At 38.1% G+C, this 20,928-nt stretch overlaps 1 protein-coding gene across 4 annotated transcripts in view; it reads right to left on the reverse strand.

Moving 5' to 3' along the window:
* TMEM131 (transmembrane protein 131) overlaps positions 1–20,928 on the reverse strand; it is a 202,589-nt gene that overhangs the window by 62,871 nt on the left and 118,790 nt on the right. For all 4 annotated transcript variants that reach the window (XR_012159916.1, XM_073352822.2, XM_073352811.2 and 1 more), the window contains exons 8-19: positions 17,780–17,860; positions 16,302–16,452; positions 16,151–16,207; positions 14,644–14,705; positions 10,183–10,291; positions 7,803–7,911; positions 7,137–7,290; positions 6,867–7,037; positions 6,378–6,488; positions 6,151–6,285; positions 4,868–4,972; positions 3,092–3,178 (exon numbers count right to left, since the gene is read on the reverse strand). Coding sequence is in view for 3 of the 4 variants with exons in the window: in XM_073352822.2 (XP_073208923.1) it covers positions 3,092–3,178; positions 4,868–4,972; positions 6,151–6,285; positions 6,378–6,488; positions 6,867–7,037; positions 7,137–7,290; positions 7,803–7,911; positions 10,183–10,291; positions 14,644–14,705; positions 16,151–16,207; positions 16,302–16,452; positions 17,780–17,860 (1,332 nt within the window). In the remaining variant the exon portion in view is untranslated. The remainder of the gene's footprint in view (positions 1–3,091; positions 3,179–4,867; positions 4,973–6,150; positions 6,286–6,377; positions 6,489–6,866; positions 7,038–7,136; positions 7,291–7,802; positions 7,912–10,182; positions 10,292–14,643; positions 14,706–16,150; positions 16,208–16,301; positions 16,453–17,779; positions 17,861–20,928) is intronic.

Consider the following 20,928-nt stretch of genomic DNA (forward strand, 5'->3'; position numbering starts at 1 on the left):
TTTCCTCCACTCACAACACACAGTGGGCAAGCCATCAGACATCTACCTACCCAGGTAACATTTACCTACCTTAGCATTTTGGCAGAGGCCCACAGAATTTTTCGTTCTGCCCTCCCACACTCTTCCAAAACAGAGCCAATTCCTCTCCCAGTATACCACACCACTACGCACAGAACCACCCTAAGTATTTTGAGGAGGGTTAGTAAGATGATTTTTTGAGATATTCCCCAAATTTATCTGACTCCTTTTACATTAAAAGTGCCAAAAGAGGGAGACCAAGGGCTGGATTTTAGGTTCCCTCAGTCCCAAGGCAGAAGAGGAACCAGCTGCTTGTGATGGAACTGGTGCATAGCTGCAAACATTTAGAAGTATTTTGAAAGGGACAATAAAGTGGGATTCTGGAGTCCAGTAGGTTCTCAGCTACCGCTGGGTTGCAAGTATGTATATGGTGAAATTTAGAACAGTGGTTCTCAAAGCCGGTCCGCTGCTTGTTCAGGGAAAGCCCCTGGCGGGTCGGACCAGTTTGTTTACCTGCCCTGTCCGCAGGTTCGGCCGATTGCAGCTCCCACTGGCCGCGGTTCGCCGCTCCAGGCCAATGGGGGCTGCGGGAAGGGCGGCCAGCACGTCCCTTGGCCCGCGCCACTTCCCGCATCACCCACTGGCCTGGAATGGGGGACCGCGGCCAGTGGGAGCTGCGATTGGCCAAACCTGTGGACGCAGCAGGTAAAGAAACCGGTCTGGCCTGCCAGGGGCTTTCCCTGAACAAGCAGTGGACCGGCTTTGAGAACCACTGATTCAGAACACACACAATGCTTTATAAATACTACTACTAAAACATCACAATCAGAGATGGTCAAAAAACAGGATGAAGCCTGCATGAAAATTCATGAAAAACAGATGGATGTTTCACAGACAATTTTTGAAATTCCAAGTTTGTGTACCAGCTCTAGTCATGACCCTCTCTCTATAAAGCAGGTAAGTAACACATTTCATCATTTTAAATCAGAAGAGTTAGGTGACTCAACTAAGTGTCATCTGCAGAGCCCTGATTAGAATGCCTGAGCCCCATGTTCTCTATCCTGTGTCTATTTCACTATACCATGCTGGCACTCACTGAGATACTCCTTCTTCTGGCAAAAAGCCATCAAGGATGCTCAGTAGAGGACTGGCTTAGCTGGAAATTGTGATTGCCCTAACTACCATCTCTGGCAGTATACATGCTACAGCCCCCACAGCCACAAACTACTCGGAGATCCTACCAAAAATTAGGGGACCTGCGGTCATGTTTTTCCACTCATTGAAAAGGTCAATGCTGGTGAACGTGAAGGGGAATATGAATAACCTGTGATCTTTAGTAAAGATCAGTGACCTACTTTCAACCTTCACAAAAGAATACAGACAGATGCAAACAAATGATGTTTTCAAGGTTTTATTGCAAGGAAGAGGACTAGAAACTTACATCCTTCCCTCAGATGAAATCTGAGATTTATCTTTTATATATCTCAGTGCTAGAGCTGGGGTGAGACACAGCTGTGGGCTTGCAAGCCCCAATGATGGCTGTAGGCTCAGGAAATTCTTGAAGCGTCACAAACAAGAAAAATAATTTTTCAACGTGATGACTGGTGCATGAAGGGATAGTTTACTACATGGCTTGGTCCTGATGAATGGACACATTCCATAGGAGGAAGAAATGACTGTGCCCAGAGCCCCATGTATGGCGTCTTGAAGATACACTCAATTTTTATTAATGGGCAATTTGGGACTCCATTAAACTCTTTGGCAAAAACTAATAGTTTTTTTTTGTTTGTTTGTTTTAAATCAAAACACTGTCTCAAACCTGTACAGTGATTACTAACAAGAAGAGACTATACAGCTGAATAATCCCCTTTGTGAGCTGACAGCCTTTCAAAAATCTTAAAAATACAATTCCCATCCTTTACTCAACTCACACCCTTGCAATAAAGCACCCCTATACTGGTCCTTTGCTACCATCTCTCTTCTCCCTCTCCCCCTGCACTTTTAGTTTTTGTATTCCTTTCTCGGATGATTTTCCCTTCTCCTTGGTTCACTACTCATCAGAAGGCTACATGCTGTTCAGACTGGGTGATCATCCATTCATGGCTCACAGCTGGGCCAGGCTACATGTGATCCCATGATTGTGCCAAATGCCCTGGGAGCAGAGAAGAACTGTTTAATGGACTGCTCCCTGACACACAGCCCTGTACAAAATCAGCTGCTTCTGGGGCTCAGTTCATGAAGACTGCAGCAGCAACAGCGATGAAAGATAGGCAGATCCCCATAAGCAGTCATTGTGTGTCTACAGAGGGATTAAAGTAGATCCAGGATCATACAGCTTCCTTGCTGTACTGTGCACATGTGCCCTTAAGGGCGACCCATCTCCAGGTTCAGAAACAATGCTAAATGCACAACTAATCTTGTATTTTTGTAAAACTGGCCAACTTAAAGAGTTTCTTTGGTTTCACAGTCTTTCTTCTGAAGGTCTCAGAAATCTGAAGATATACCTAATATAAATAGGTTTCAGAGTAGCAGCCATGTTAGTCTGTATTCGCAAAAAGAAAAGGAGTACTTGTGGCACCTTAGAGACTAACATATTTATTTGAGCATAGGCTTTCGTGAGCTACAGCTCACTTCATCGGATGTAGCTCACAAAAGCTTATGCTCAAATAAATGTGTTAGTCTCTAAGGTGCCACAAGTACTCCTTTTCTTTTTGCTGATATAAATAGATGCCTTTCTCTTATTCCTGGCACTAACGTAGAAGGAATGATGGGGAAAACAACTGACCACAGCTACATCATAGCGAAGCTGAATAGAGAGCCACGTCTGGGCCAGGAGTCAATATCCCAGGTTCTGTACAAGTGATACAATAAAAGAGGCACTGAGGTGTGTGTCATGCCTAGCATCTGGGGTGATGAGAGCTTCTATATTGCTGGCTAATGAGAGTTTAAGAATAATCACCACTGTTCCCTCCAGCATAGCAATTCACAAGTCAAAGCAAATCATAAAGGAAGTTGCTCCTGAAAAGGATCCGAAGAAAAAAAGAAAGAAAATATTGTGAACAAAAGTTCTTACTGGAAAGGAAGGCGGAAGGTGAATGTGTTTAGGGGAGCAAGTCAGTGAACCCACAGCTATTACAGCCTTCACAGGAATTGTCAAAATCTGAAAGAACAAGAGAAGTTTAGTAATACATCTTCCCCAAGTGGAATCTTTATATGTCTGTCTACTCATCCTTTTATTTCTGTTTTTAGTTACACCAACACATTTTCTTAAAAATCTAAAGTTCTATTATTCCTGTTTCATATTTACATATAATCAAGCCACACAGACTTGGCATAATGATATGACAACCAAGTGTGTAAAGTTTAATGTAAGGATGATTATTTTAAAGTCTCCAGCCCAATATTTTGATTACTCAGCCAATTTTCTAAAAGAAAATTCCTCAAGTCAAATGTTTACCAGGAAAAAAATTAAGAGGCCCATTTTTCCTTAATCGCATTCTACGAATTTATATGCAACTCAGTACAAGGCAAAATAAAACATACAAGCAAGTTACAACCTTCCCAATGGGCATTTTTGTTTTTCCTTGGAAAATACGACATCTTCTTAAAAATACTGCACTTGTGTTTACACAGGAGATATTAAACTGCTCTAGAAGCACTATAAATCATAGTAGTGTTAAGCTGTAGACACAAACATTTGTTTTAGGGATTGGAATATATATAAGTAATATTAAAGATGAACAGATATCAGTCCAACGAAGTCCTCACAATCAGAACAGGACTGAAATATGTGCACACACAGGAAAAAACAAACAGCTTCAGATTTTACAGCTGCCCAGAGGGTCAAATATGTATGCATCTGTGCATATGCAAACAAATGCCAATACTATTTCTGACAAATACAGAATACTGGAAGACTTTTAAAATATCCCCTTTTTTCTGTAGCTGCATCCAGAATAAGCTACAACACTTCCCGACTCCATAAATCCACAAAAACAAACAAAATGTTCACAATATAGTTTATAATATGCTATATCAACACATACTTAAAGACATTGGAAGCTACAGTCAAAAGTTGTTAAAAATGAAAGTGATCCCATCATATGCTTCAAGGTTACTCCTCTTATTGTAGAGATTAGAATATATCTTGTTTTGTGGATATTAGCACTGAAGACCAAAGAGGTCAAGTTAAGTAACTTTTCATTACTTCTCTCCAACAGTACGACTCCATATTGTGGGCGGATAACACATTCTAAAAGTCTCAAAAGGATGTGCTACAATGAGCTTTGAGAAAAAACTGAGCTATTATGCTTTCACACAAATGACAGACATGATACACTAAGAGTGTCATCACGATGTACCACGTCAAAAGATCCATGCCATGGTGCTTTGAGTATGCATCGACCCTCAATGCACTTGGACTCACCTTGAAGCGTCACATAATAGATTGAAACAGAGATTCCAAAAGCAAAGTGGAAAGCTGAGTGAAACTTGCCTTTTTTCAAATCCCTTCAGAGCAAATACAGTACCACTGTATTTCACTGCAACATATGCTTAATATAGTATTCTATCCACTGGGATCCAGACATGTCATTAATGGAATTGTTATGACTTCATAGTTGATTACTGATGTGGTTTGCATCATCAGTTATGGCAAGCAACTATTGCACCAATGTAGCAACTGCTTTTCAGAGTTAATATCTCAGTCAGTTAAAAAAATCTTCAAGTATAGCACAAAGTACCAGTCCACAATAGGATAAAATGTCTTTTACCCAATAGCCGAAATATAACAATTAACTCATCTCATCTATGGCAGCACCACTGTCATTTAGGTAGGCAATAAGTATACCTCATAATCTGTTGTTATTTGTAGGGCTCCATCATGAATTCCTTCAAGTTCTTTTGCTATTAGTTTTACTCTAAACACAGCATAATAACCAGATGCTAATATTACCTGTAAGTGGTAGAAATATATAATGAATCATTTATGTTTTATGCCACATTCTTCCAATATAAACAGAAATGTTAGTAGGAAACGTACCTAATAAACTGCAAGTTCTATATACCAATACAGAATCTGTTTAAATTACATACGTTAGCTGCAAAACAATTTTTCTTTCAACTTAATATTCTGATTAAATTAGACTGTAAATTCCTTAGCCCAGGGAGATGTTTTTTTAAACTTGTTTGCAAACCACCATGAACATTTACAGTGTTACCTTGATTAATATTTCCCTTTATAAGACCTAATTGTCCAAAACAGAACACAACATATCATGACAGAGAGCATAGTGAGTTATTTAACTATGGAAAGAACAGCAGAACCAAGCCTGGGATTTGTGGATGCTCTGCATTAATGTTAACAATGGTATTATGATTTAATACTATGAGCAGCATCAGTGATAGTGGGTTAATTGTCAATCCCTGCAAGCTGCCTATACAAATAAAATAAAAACATTATAAAAAATAAACTTTCTGTCCATTGTTCATCCACACCAGAAGACGGACAGAAAGCCATGGATTTGGTTTAATTAGGCCATGACTTTATTCCTCTCTCCACCTACTGCAAGGGAGCCCATAAAGAGGCAATGCCCCTTTTCTTCCAGCTAGCCGGACAAAGACCCACTATGGTTGCAGTGGGCACATTCTGTAAACAAAGAAACTCACAGGTTGACCCCATCTTTGTATCTCCACATGTACCACTTATACTTCATAAGAGCAGCTGAGGAAAGTAGAGTGTAACCTGCTGCTATTTGCTTGAATCACTTTTACCTCCTGAGCAGCTGTTATGAATGGCTAGTTCACAAAGTTCATTCAACTCTAGAAAGTGACCAGGGACATGACTAATATGCAATGACCCAGGAAGCGTGTATACCAAGATTCAGCTTTCTGAACATTTTATTTTAGAAACTCACCAATCCATCAAGTGTACCCTTAGGCTACAACTATCCCACATATGAACACATTTATTTTACCTTCTATTCGAAACATACTACCTTGTTCATTATCCTGCAAATATCTTCATGACAGAAAGTTATACTTACGTCAAACATTGCTACATTATTTATCATCACTTATCAGTGTGCTACATGCAGCTTTTAACTAAGGACTCAAGAAGAAGGGTTTACTTACTGAAGATTGATCAGATACACTGGCATTTTCTAATTCTGGAAGGTTTGCAATTATTGTGGTTCTATTGCCTTTTTCGGTAACCAGGAGTTCTATAGTCAAGCCATCCCCTATAACATGCCAGCTTTTTATAGCCAGCTTAAAAAAAGACAAAGATGACAATCTCAACAATGACATAGATGCAAAAACGTACTACAACAAACAGGAATTTAAAATATGTTGATTCTTACCTCAATGGGATTACTGTTGATGATTACAAATAAAATGCTAGTAGTTTCTGTTGCACTCAGTATCCCAAAATCTATGAAACGCTCCTCGAGTTTGGGGGGTAATACAAAGTACTAGAGAGATTAAGAAAGGCATTATAGCTGCACTTAAAAATACACAGTACATTCAAAATCAGAATTCACTAGCAAATTCATTAATAAGTGAAAGCATTAAAAATCTGAGACTTTAGTTCATGTATAGAATAAGGCAAACAAACCACATAACAGAGAAAGTATGGAAAAACACAGGGGAAAACACCTCACCACATTAACCCAATCCCTGACAAATTATTTAGTACGTTGAGAACCTCACAGGGAAGGGGCAGCAAAATTTGGTTTACTTTTTTGTTTTAAATCACAAAGGAATTGAACAGCTCCATGGAGAAAGACCAAGGAAATCAAATTATTATTCTTTGATCTAGCGTGATTTTTCAAGGAAAAATACATACTTACATCTAAAAAACCTGTGTATGCCCGCACAGGCAGTTGAAATTTAGAAGCGTTGGTGATAAGTAAAATATTGTTATCTATATGAACAGATGACGTGGAAGGCATAAAATAAAGTGTGAAAATATATATGGATTCATTAGGTGGAATCAAGACTGGTTTGCTGAAGTTCTGGACCTAAATTAGTGAAGAAATAAGACCAATGTTAAAATATAAAATAGTACAGTTCATTAAATATTTAATATTAGGTAAAACCTTCATTGGAATTGGGCTTACTTTAAACATTGTTTTTATTTCTTCTGGTAACACAACATCATGAATGAGGACTGCAAAACTGAATGTATTTGTAAGATAGATTGGCCTTTCCACAGAGTCAGCAGGACTGTCCCGGATGTGAAACAACGTGGCAGCATGATCAAATCCTAAATATCTATTTAAAAAGAAAAATGTATCCAAAATTTAAGATTTTCCTCAAAAATAATCTCCTGTGCTCTTTACCTCCAAAGACTAAAAGCAGTCAATTCACACAAAAGGGATGGCTCTCCCACTGTATACTCTATACCCCTACTTCAAGGTACAGTGGCAGGGCAATCCAAGCACAAAACAGTGATTGTTCCAATGTTTTAGAAAAGAAGAGCACGTGATACAAGTTTGCATTCTGAAAATATGAAGTACATAGTCGCAAGCCACTTAGGTAAATGACTCATGAAAGCCACTGAAAGTCCAAATCTTGAAATTAGCTTATGTGTTACTGAGTAACACTAGCTCATCTACTATCCCAAGAAAGCAAAAAATTAGAACCAGCAGCTGTGCTACTGGCAGAACGCCATAGTTAGGAGTACATGAGCAATAACCTTATTCCACAAAACACAATAAGAGACAGAAAAGCAGCTGATTCTCAGTGTTTAACTTTTAATCAGCACTCCGTTTATACAAACTTACCCATCTAATATTTCTGCTTGATATGGAATTTCAAGTTTTGAATAACTCTTCTCTTTTGCTTTAACAGTTATTTTTCCAGAAGACTGAGAAGATCTTTTTGCTTTTGAGGCTGCACATGTATGACAAAGAATAAAATAAGTTATGTGATCACTTTATTTACATAAAGTAGTAAATCAATAGCTATTCTTCATTCTTAAAATTTCATTGTTAAGCAATTAAAGCTGCCATTAAAAGTTAACTGCTGCAAACCAGTAGTAGATCATTTTTCTCACCTAACTGATTTATACATAAAACATCAAAGCTGTAATTTTTTTCTCTATATGCATAAGAAGATGGGTACCTTAGTCACCAATAGACCAGGGCAAAGTTATTTAAAAACCATGTGACCTCTATCTTCACATTCCTTATTCTAAAGGACTTCTTAAAGATTACCTGTTGCTACCAGATGAGATACTTTCTATTAAAAGACATTTACTAGTATTAATAGGCTGCATATGGTGGAGCTGGAGAGATTCTTAAGACTGAATATTTTTAGGCAAACAATCATACTGGACGTTTGGCAGTGATTTAAAAAAAAATACTCAGTCCAAACTCTCAGACCAGTAGTTATTGGGAGCAGAGTACAACAGAATTATGTCCCAATTTGAGCCTTGTTGAAGTAGATAAGGAATCATCCAACAAGTTACTCTAGAAAGCTATTTGTGAGGTAAGGTTGTGATGGGGGAGGAAACTGAATCTTTTCCCTAAGGAAAGTTTCAAGGAGTGGCATGGAATAAACCTCAAATAAAAGTCACAGGGATCCAATATTATTAAAAAAGGAAAGAAAAAAAAAAAACCTGGACGTTTTAACCTGGAAGACTATAGAAATAAGCAAAACCACAGTGCTTGCAAGGACTCAAGTAGTACAAGCTGAAACAAGACAGAAGCCTTCAGGGGTTGTTTCAAAGGTCTCAGAGCAAGCAGAACATCATGCTTGTAGAAACACCACAAGAAAGCAGTTAATGAAGTCATGAATATTGGCTGGTGGAAGCCACAAACACCTACCATTTTCATATATTAGGGCAGTAAAATCTGAAAAATGTTCAAAATAGGTCCTCTTCGTTAACCCAACCCATCAGCCAACCACTTAAATGCTGCAAATGGTCTATTAGACAGAATGTTCTACCCAGCTGAGTCTGCAACTTCACCCTAAGCAACTTTAAGTGCCCTGCCACACTCATTTTATATCTATTTGTCTTCATTATATGTTTTTTCTTCAAATTTCTACATCTGGACAAATCCTTGTCTCAAGCTGGGGGCATTCAGCAAGTCTAGAATATGTGTCCTAACTTCTTATTTAACTCTCTTCTTGCAAAATTTTAGTATTAGAATCTTAAAAGTTGCAATGATTATAATTTACTTGGGGAGTCTCCCAACATTGTGTCTTGGTTCATCTCAAAATGAATGATATCTGAACACATAAACCTCCATTTTGAGTCATTTCAGCCTGTGAGACATACTACACCCTGTAATATTTTTACTGTAATACCTTGTGGATGCCTCGAACACTTATTCTGACAACTCAATAAAAACTCTGGTAGAAAACAGGTATGTTTTATGCACTTTTTCCTATAAAATTGCAGGGCCATATTGACCACATGAGGTTTGGCTGGAAAAGGAAACGAACCACCAAGTCTCTCTAATGGACTGGTGGGATATAAGTGATAGCCACTTATACGTGAGCAGTACGTGGTCTCCTTGATGCAAAAGGATACCAGTGGAAGTTCTATTTTGCACACCAAAGAAGTCTATTTCAAAACAAAATAAACTTAAAATTCACAGCAGAGTGCTGGGGAGGATTCCATGGTACACAGAATTATTTTCATATCTTCTGGGAAAATTTTCTGATCTGATGTTGTAGATCCAAGAAATGATACATCCTGTCCAAATTCCTATTACTAAAGTATAAGGAAAGTATCTGCTTTCTTGATATTCATAGATACCTAATTTTTACCATCAATAATTCTGTTTTACCTTTAATAAACAGTCAACTAAAAACTGATATATTCTACAGACAATTCTGCTTATGCATCCAAGTAATTTTGCTATTCCATTATTTTTAATGTTTAGAAGATGGAGTACTTTAGAATTCATCTATTCCTGCTACTAACCAACTAAAACGATTAGTTTACAGTTTTACATGGCATAATTATTTCCAAATAAATCAGTTTTGATGGTCTCATCAACAAAAGTCTGACATGAGAAGAAATTACTCATTTTCCCGAGAAATATCACACAGCACAGACATTTTCCTGAAGAAGTATTTTTCAAATTTTCATGAGATTGCAGTAGCTCTTTGTAGAAATTTTAAAATATTTCTAAAGAAAGAAAAAATACTTACCATCAAAACTAATGCTTGCAACTTTGGTATATTTACTTTCAGAAGCTTTTAATGTAACTGGCTTAAAGTGTACTGTTATAGCTTCATTTTGTGGTGTGGATCTAACACTCTGCAAACAGAAGCCAAAATATTAAACAGTTAATTTGCTGAAAATTTACAACCACCACCAAAACAGTGCACAGCTTTTTGTATTTTTCCAGATGATCAGGTGACCAGCATTTGCAGCTTTTTTACAGTTTTATATTCACTACAATGAAAACAGCGTAAGATTAAGAGGCTTGGGAACTTGTCAAAGGACTCTGAATTAGTCAATTTAACACCCAGTGAAGTGGGCAATACAGAACTTTCCACTAACAATATTAGGTGAATCCAAGCGTGGTTATGGGGAGAAAAGTGACTATGTAAAAAATAATATACACACACAGGGAGTGAGTTTTATCTTACGTTTATAACAACTAAGATTTTACTACTTTTTACTGGTGCTAATGCTGCAGAGCTAATATAGCTACAGAACAAAACTAGATTATTTTATGGTTCATACATCAACAGAACAGTTAAGTATTTAAAGTTCCTCAATAAAGGTTGTGCCATTTGATGATTCACAAGGCAATGACCCCAGCTTGACCCAGAGTGTAGGCTGAATTTGCAGAGCTGGCAATTACAAAAAAAAATGTTACTTGAATACTGAGAAAATTTGGAATTCTACAATTTTACAGGGTCACTTTTCGGATTCCAACAGCATTTTAATGTTCTAAAGTGAGTGGAAATGGTATTAAAGATGAACACGGTTCAGAAGTCATTCTGTCAGTGTGATTAGCCACAGCTCATTTGTAGAGGTCCCAGTGGACATACAACAGAGTAGTTCAGGATCTTGAATATATCAGTACCATTTTATTTAATAAAAGTTGCTGGGATTTTCTTCATTTAAAGAAGCCAATTTCTAAAATCTTGCATATCTATATTACTGCCTTGTGCTAGATGAGGTATCAGACCTGTCCAAACGATATCCGATGCCCTTGAGTGGCTGGCTTGCAGATGCAACAAGCCCAACTAACACTACTACAGTAGAACCTCAGAGTTACAAACACACCAGTCAATCACACACCTCATTTGGAGCTGGAAGTATGCAATCGGGCAGCAGCAGAGACAAAAAGCCAAAAGCAAAAACCAAAAACAAACAGTACAGAACTGTGTTTAAATGTAAACTACTAAAAAAAATTAAGGGAAAGCAGCATTTCTCTTCTACATAGTAAAGTTTCAAAGCTGTATTAAGTCAATGTTCAGATGTAAGCTTTTGAAAGAACCATAATGTTTTGTTCAGAGTTATGACTAACCTCCATTCCCCAGGGGCTCATATCTCTGAGGTTCTACCGTACAGCTAACAAATAGTCTCTTTCAGTTAAGTGGAAGAGATTTGTGTCCTTGGATTAAGAGGTACTGGGTTTTATTGTCAAATTTGCTGGTGTAGTATAGATGACTTGGATGGATCTATTCATGAATCACATATATTACCAGCTCCCTGGAGAGGACTATGTGTGTTGCAAAATAAAAAACCTTTAAAGTTGCTGTAAACAAGCAGAGAACTCACATTTTATGGCCATTTGTACCTCCCCTAAAGCAAAGGATAACAGTCTTTAATTGCTCTTGCACATTCAACTGAATGAGGCACACTAACTTTTATCTGTTCCTTAATAGCAAAAGCTAAACATTATAAAAAGTTATATCCAGCAATTAAAGTTTGGAAATATTTTAAAGGACAGTTCATTCTATATACAAGATTCTTTATGTACTTCTGTCAGGAAAGTAGGAAATTTTAGAAATACATGTACTCAACATCAGAGGTGCACCAAAGTTCTGTAGGTCCTCTCCTCAAAATGCTTACCTCGTGGCTAAAATTCATTGAAAGGAATTAATCTTTGCATTACTAAGTTCTGTTGCTGTCCAAAATTCCTTAATTGTTTTCATTTGTAGTTCTCAAATTCTCCACATGGATTAAAACATTTAAAAGCAAATTAAGTCAAATTAGAGAGAATAAGGAACAACCAACCACCTCAAAGTCCTTCTTAAGTCTAAAACAAAATCTCATTTTCCCCAAAAGTAAAACTCTCATCCAAATACCACCTTAGAAAACAAGTTTCTTATAGTGTTCCTAGAAAGTCACCAAATCTGCACTCAAACAGGAGGGCACAGGAATGACATACCAAAGCTGAAGACCTCTCACCAAGAATGAATGCTGGGCCATCAGCCCAGCCTGCCTAAGTAAACCAGCAACTGCCATATCACCACACAAGGAAAAAGGGAAAGTTTCAAGTAGCCATACTACACCAATATTTGGATCTGCCATGGACTGCTGCACTCAGACCTCCATGCTGATGTTCCAATTTACCGATCCAGCTTACCTAAATGACACTCACTTTTTCTGTGTGCCCAATCCATAGGTAACAACATATTTGAAAACTTATACCTCCCATACCTTCTTGGAGTGGGAACAATGAAGCCAGAGTATAGTTATGGTGAAAGAACTGGAAGATTCCTTCTTCTCTTCTTCCCCCTACTTTCCGTTGATCTTGGACTCAAAACAGATAGCTAAACCCTGAACTGAATCCTCAACCCAGAGGCGGACATAAACTTGCCAACTTTCACAGAACCTGAAACCTTACGACATAATGCCCAGAATGGCTAACTTTTAAGAAAGCATTTCTTTAACTTAGCTTCCCCTCAATTTTGTCTCTCACCCCCACCCCAAATAATAAACATACACAAACAAAAACCAAAAACACCTATAGATGAATCAAGCTACTTCTCATACAGACTGGAAAGGAGAAAAATAGTTATTTCTCTATGAAGCACTGGGCAAGTGATAAGGGTTATATACCTTGGTAGTATATTGTGCTCTCATATTCCTATGATGGATCTCAGCTTCCGTATGCTGCTCTCCCCACATGCACGAAACTCCCCCTACTAAACAGCACAACTTTCCAAGTATTTATGCAGGGAAAGCCGCATGTCTGTACTAGTATCTGCTGTGCCAATAGGAGCAAAGTTCTGTTCTAGCAACCAAATGGGTTTAATAAAGAATTTTATCAAGCTACAGAACTGTTAAGTGTTCATTCTATAACATAAACAGACAAAAAATAACCAATGACAAGTTTTTAGTAAGATTTTGACATTCAAATAATCAAATAGTTTCCTAATGCTCAAGGACAAGATATAAAGCTACACTTATGTAGATACCACAACCTCAACAAATAGATGGACCTTTTCTGGAGATGCATGAAGAAGGTAGTGACTCAGCACCATATTCAGATTCAAGCAACCAGTACCACTAGCAAAATAATGTATATTGCATTCATGAAGTGTGCTAGTTATTTTACAGACCACAAAAGTAACAGTTCCTGCCCCCACAAAAACAAACAGGGACAATGAAAAAGAAGGCAGAGAGGGGGTGAAGGTGATGATAAAAGTTATGAGAACAAAATGTGATTGCAAAGAATATTACATGCAGATCTTGATGGATTTATGCTTTTAGCTTTGGTATTAGACTTTGTATTAGTTATTTATAGGGGCCCTCTGGGGGGTTCAAACGGGGATGGAAAGTGGTGGGAAGAGGTGTGATTGTAGGGTTAAAAGATTGGGGAGAGATGGACGAAACAGCAGAGGGAGAGAGGGAAGGGAAGTGGGAAGCACAGAAGGCAGGGAGAGAAACTAGGCAACAGAAGGGTAGTGGTGGTAGGACAGGGGCAGGATGAAGACAGGACCAACAATCAATGGCAAAACAGCAAATGCAAATAAATTCCAAAACTCCGGATAGCACAACACTGTAAGGGGAGGAAGATGGAAAGCCCTGGGGACTTGCCCCTCATGCTGAGGCTGCTGTTGGCAAACTAAGAAGTGTAAAAGCTTCAAGGGGCTGGGACTTTTCTGTAGGCTTCTGTTGATGCCTACTTTTCCCACATGGAGTGTGAGTGAAGGGGGGCCCACAGGGCCCAGGGCTCAAGAGGCTTCCACTGGGGCTGGTGAGAGGACAGGAGTATGGGAGAGTTAACCCCTTCATCATCCGTCCTGCTAGACCTACTGCAGCTTGCTAACTGGTGAGAGGAGAAGCTTCAAGAAGTCAAAGCATTATATATGCAACCTCAGGATGTACTGCTTTAATACGACTAAGAAGCTAGGCAGGTAGTTTGAACTGAGAATGAAGGTAAAAACATAAGAAATTAAGTGAAACATGTTGCAATTTCTAGAGTCAATGTCAGAAAGATGTCAAGCTGTATCTTGGTAATGAACCAACGGACTGTATAGAAGTTTGGGATACTAGTTCAGGGAAAAGAAAGTAGGTTTCCTAGACTTCAACCTTGAACACCACTTAGTGGACTATACCATGTCAAAGTCAATGAATGAAAGTTTGGACACGGTCCTCTTCCTTTCATAACTTGTGAAATTAAAAGGAAATAAAAAACTTACTGTAATTGGTACATCCTTTGTTCCTGAATTTAATAAATGTAGATTTAAAATTTTTGGCATATCTGTTAAAAATGAAGAAATTAATTATCAGGTCATACTACTGTTTAATCCATCATACAAAAAGCAGTCTGTTCCAACCAGATTTCTGCACAAATCGACCACTATTCAATATGAAACTTATTTTAAAAACAGTTCAATTAGTCAGAAACTGGTTATTCATAAGAGTATGTTACGTTTTTAAAACTATGTTTCTATGTATTAAGTACATTTTGTGTACTTCAATCATTCTGATTTCTAAATCAAAAAGAATTCAGCAGGTTAATAATGTTACAATGAGCAACTGTGGCTCTCCTATACCAATATTCACCAGATAAAATGATTACATCGACACCATTCCATACAAGATGAAAGAATCGTTCAGTAACATAAGATTTCAGAAGCAATGCCACTTACTCTAAAAAACAAAAAAAAACCCCAAAAAAACTCACTTTTCATATCCACCAAAGATTAATTTTTTTCTTTTACCAATGTTGCAAGTATTTACCATCTCATAATACTGACACCTATATATTGCTTTCTCTGATGCACAGACTGAAGACTAACGGATTCTCTGTTCACATTTAATCTCTAACTATATAAACACTTGTGCCAAGATTTCATAATCATGTAATTGACCAATATTTCAACAAGTCAGAACAGCAAATTTAATGAAGTTAGAAAAGTAGTTTTTGAACCTGTAGTCCATGGACCCTTGGGGGTCCACAGACTATGTAAGATTTCCAAAGGGGTCTGCATGTTCTTTTGAAATATTTTTGGGGTGCAGAAATGGAAAAAAAGATAGAATGTATTCTAAGTTAGAGGTTTTCAAACATTTGTGTACAATGTTGCAAAACTCTTAAGTCACCTAAAAAAAACAAAACCCTCACTCAAAAGTTAAAGAAATAAACTGTATGGAGCTAGTTCTCACAGTTAGGTGTGTGTAACTGTGCCAGCCTAATTTTCAATGATACCATCAGTATTATAATTGTGCATACAAATTATGTGCATATGGCCACATATTTAACAGGTTATTTGCATGCACTGCATATACTGATAACATTTTTGCACATGAGCTTGGCATCTGCAATCACATCCATCCATCTTTGAAAATCAGACCCAGGTTATTTTTTTGGTTTTAGTTTTATACTATATCTCATGTTAAGTATTTATTTTTATGACATTTTGGATTATTTATTATTAGGAGGAAAAAAAATCTGTTTTAAATGGCATTTAAAAAGTCGTTTTCCTTTAATTACATTTTTAAAAAAACCCGCCTGTGAAGACAAGCACAAATTAAGCTCAGCAGACTCCGAACGATCTTTAGAATTCACCATTTTCCTCCACAAATAATTTTCATCGGTGCAGAACTGGGAATTTTCTATGTATATTGTCTACAATCCTTTTTTTTGGGGGGGGGGGGGGATTTTATTTTTAAAACCTAGAATGAGAAATCCTAAGTATAATTTACCTTGTGTTCGTAGTGTACCAAAATCTAGCATTTCTGTTGATGAATAGATTCCTGGAGCTTTACAAAAAAGAAAAGGAAAACCATTAATATTTTCTTATTCTAGTATAGCAATATAAACTAAATATTTTAAATATTGCATTTTCCCACAAACCTGTTGTAACCTCTACTTCAACAGGAAGAATGATAAATTTTGTGTTGTCTGAGGCATTTGTTTTTATTCTAATGAAGGCTGTATGATTATCTGCTTCTCTTGAAGAAAAGCTGGCTCTCATCACTCCCTTTGTTTCATAGGGGGGAATTTCCTTTTGAAATAATCACAGACATAAATAAGAATACTGTAGCTCCAATAAGGCTGCAACATGGAACACATTACATTGTTAAAAAAATGCAGAATATTTGGTGTCATTTTTATGCGTAGACAATGCTCTAAAAAGAATTAGCAGTATATTGGGGTGGATTATAATGGCATATTTATAAAAAAGGAAAGAAGGGCTAGTTAGCAATCTACCGACAACACAGTACAAAGATACATTAAGATTTCTGTGTCAGCATGTTTGGCCCGAGGAAAAGCGTGCCACATGCTGGTCTCTAGCAATGCTACTGCGGGACTGAAAGTGGTGCCTTTTAGGAAGAGGTCACTCTCAACCCTCTTCTGCTAGGTTGCCTTGCAACAGAGTTTCTCTCGGGACTCTGGGAAGGGGCCAGAAGAATTTTTCAACCCTTATCAGAAAAAGATACAGGCATAACTGTGGAATTCTGTTGTATTCACACTGGATGGAGTTTATATTTAAGAGGAGAATTTTAATAGCACAAATAATCAATTGAATACAGAGTCTAATACAAAAGCAACATACAATAGACTTGTATTTCCATCATAACCAAATATAGGTGTTCGCTTTTATTCAACACAACATGCGGGTTTTTCTCTCAGACAATGAAGAAATGTTTCTCCTTTAATAATAAAGGTTGTCAGCCATAGTAAAGAGAATTCTAAGGTGATTTATACATTGTTTAATAACCATAAACTCTGTGCACTGCAATCATACATTTCTAACATGTTGCATTTTGTATCTTAAAGATACAGCTTTAAGCTGCTGAAATGTATTTTGGTTTCTTTATAGAACTTCCTACTGAAGGATAAAAGTCTGAGTAAAGCCTTCGTCATTCCCTCCTTCAAAAGGGCACCACTCATCTCAAACTGGAAGTAGAGTACACCTCTAGAAAAGGTATTTTTGAAATTAATCAAGCCCAGAACTAGAATGGTGACAGTACACCCCTTCACCCATGGATGCATAAACTAAGGATGTACATTTGGAAATTCTTGTTTGGGAATCTTTTTCCCTGAAACAGTCATATGCATAATTTGACATCCTATACATGACAATGTTCAAGTGGCATCATGACCCCAACATGAATCACTGTATATTTTTCTATTTTTCCCATTTCAGAAAAATATATAACATGAATAGACACCTGTAATAAATAAGAACCTGATCCAGCTCCCACTGACTTCAATTTAATAATAGTCATTTGTATGTTTATCTACTTTTTAAATGGTTGCTGAACAAGAACAAAAATCACCAGACCAAAATGAATACAGAACCGGTTAGAAAACGTATGACCACTCACCCACAGTTTTTTTGTACCCCCTTGTTGACCTGTTGGAAGCTCTAGGTGGAGATCACCTCCACTTGAATACATTTCTACCACCTATGACAAAAACCAAACATTAAAAGAGCTTTCATTAGTTATGTGAAATTATAATCTATAGTGTAATGGACCAGCAAAGGCACAAGAGCACAGTCTGTTGGATCTACTCGGGGTGAAAGTAAGGCGATACGGACCGGTACGGTGTACCGGTAAAAAGTGGCTGCCAGTACCGGCCCCTACTGCCTTCCTTTAAAGTGCTGCCACTTTTGCTCCCCCCGCCGGCGGCCCTGCTGGGTCCCTAGCAGCAGGGCCACCGACGGTGGAGTGCAAAAAGGGCAGCCATGTTAAAAGCACAGCCACGGCAAAGGACCCTGCTTAAAGCGCTGCTGCGGCAGCACTTTATCTTTGCTGCTGCCTTTGCCCCTCCCCAGGCTGCCAAAAGGGAGTGGGGGGGGGGCGGGGAGCAAAAGGAGCAGCTGGCCAGGGGCCAGCGATTTAAAAGGGACTGGGGCTCCGGCTGCTGCTGCGGTAGCAACAGCCAGAGACCCAGGCCCTTTAAATTGCCGCTGAAGCCCCAGGCCAGGCAGTGTGTAAGGGCTGGCTGGGACGCTGACCCCCTCAGCCCTGCCCCTTCTTCCCAAGGCCCCACCCCTTCTGGGGGCCCCCGTACTGGTAAGTTTTCAATTTTACTTTCACCCCTGGATCTATTCCAATTTTAATTAATTAGATTTTGCTGATTTCAGATAATCACAGTATTAAGCTTCAGGAAACAGGCACCTTCTACATCTATGTATGTCAGAATTTGTAGAGCATAAGGTGTCACATTTACAGAAATCCCATCAGTGGAAGATTTGTTTTCTTTTCCAAAACGACACAGCTACTGCTTCCAACATTAACTATGTCTGAATGTTAAAATACTTTTGCCCTCAGAAGATATTTCTGTAAATTTAAAAAAAAGCCATCCATACAATGAGGTAGTTTAGAACAAGGTAAATTTTTTTTTTTAAACTTCAGTAGAGGAAAATAAATTTCATTTTAGTTATTGTGTACAACAGACTTTCAATGCTTTTGGCAGTCTTTGCCAAATAAAACAGTGATTTTTAAGGAAACTTTTTCCCTTTCTTTTTTATTGTTTTTAGAATTGACATTCTGTTTTTCATCCATAAATTTCAACACTTTACAAAAGTGATTAAGAATGATTATACTCCATTTTACAGTTGAGAACACATGCATAGAGAAGTTAAGTGACTTGTCTGTGTTCAAACAATGAATCACTTTCCTTTATTCTCTGCTTTGAAAATATACTGCATTTTATTTGCATCAATGTTTTTCCTTACTTACCAGTGAAGGCAAAGATTAAGCACATATACTAACTTCTAAAGTGGCTTGTCAAGTTTAATTTTTTACACGAGTATGATGAAAAGTGCTTTTAAATTGGCTAATTTCATGCTTTTTCTACTTTTTAATTTCCTCTTTAGAGAATATCAGAATAGCAGCCGTGTTAGTCTGTATCCGCAAAAAGAACAGGAGTACTTGTGGCACCTTAGAGACGAACAAATTTATTTGAGCATAAGCTTTCATGGGTGACAGCCCACTTCATTGGATGCATGCAGTGGAAAATACAATAGGGCAATTTTACATACACAGAGAACACGAAACAACGGGTGTTACCATGCACACTATAATGAGAGTGATCAGTTAAGGTGAGCTATTACCAGCAGGAGAGCGGGGGGGAGAGGGGGAACCGTTTGTAGTGATAATCAAGGTGGGCCATTTCCAGCAGTTGACAAGAACGTGTGAGGAACAGTAAGAGGGAAAAATAAACATGTGGAAATAGTTTTACTTTGTGTAATGACACATTGTCATAAATATAAAGGGAAGGGTAACCATCTTTCTGTATACGGTGCTATAAAATCCCTCCTGGCCAGAGGAAAAACCCTTTCACCTGTAAAGGGTTAAGAAGCTATGGTAACCTAACTGGCACCTGACCCAAAATGACCAATGAGAGGACAAGATACTTTCAAATCTGGGGGAGAGGGGGGGAAGAGGGGGAACAAAGGGTTGGTCTGTCTGTGTGATGCTTTTGCCAGCAACAGATCAGGAATGTAGACTTACAACTCCTATTAAGTTAGTAAGTAATCTAGCTAGAAATGCATTAGATTTCCTTTTGTTTAATGGCTGGTAAAATAAGCTGTACTCGATGGAATGCATCTTCCTGATTTGTGTCTTTTTGTAACTTAAGGTTTTGCTTGGAGGGATTCTCTTATGTTTTGAATCTGATTACCCTGTAATCCTGATTTTACAGAGCTGATTCTTTTACCTTTTCTTTAATTAAAATTCTTCTTTTAAGAACCTGATTGATTTTTCATTGGTTCTTAAGATCCAAGGGTTTGGGTCTGTGTTCACCTGTACCAATTGGTGAGGATTCTTATCAAGCCTTCCCCAAGAAAGGGGGCGTAGGGCTTGGGGGGATATTTTGGGGGAAGATGTCTCCAAGTGGACTCTTTCTCTGTTCTTTGTTTAAAACACTTGGTGGTGGCAGCATACGGTTCAAGGACAAGGCAAAGTTTGTACCTTAGGGAAGTTTTTAACCTAAGCTGGTAAGAATAAGCGTAGGGGGTCTTTCATGCAGGTCCCCACATCTGCACCCTAGAATTCAGAGTGGGGAAGGAACCGTGACACACATCCACTCCCAGTCTTTATTCAAGCCTAATTTAATGGTGTCCAATTTCCAAATTAATTCCAATTCAGCAGTCCCTCATTGGAGTCTGTTTTTGAAGTTTTTTTGTTGTAATATTGTGACTTTTAGATCTGTAATCGAGTGACCAGAGAGACTGAAGTGTTCTCCGACTGGTTTTTGAATGTTATAATTCTTGACGTCTGATACGTGTCCATTTATTTTTTTACGTAGAGACTGTCCAGTTTGATCAATGTACATGGCAGAAGGGCATTGCTGGCACATGATGGCATATATCACACTGGTAGATGTGCAGGAGAACAAGCCTCTGATAGTGTGGCTGATGTGATTAGGCCCTATGATGATGTCCCCTGAATAGATATGTGGACACAGTTGGCAACGGGCTTTGTTGCAAGGATAGGTTCTTGGGTTAGTGGTTCTGTTGTATGGT

The sequence above is a fragment of the Lepidochelys kempii genome, chromosome 1, assembly GCF_965140285.1.
Source record: "Lepidochelys kempii isolate rLepKem1 chromosome 1, rLepKem1.hap1, whole genome shotgun sequence".
In the NCBI taxonomy this organism is placed as follows: Eukaryota; Metazoa; Chordata; order Testudines; family Cheloniidae; genus Lepidochelys; species Lepidochelys kempii.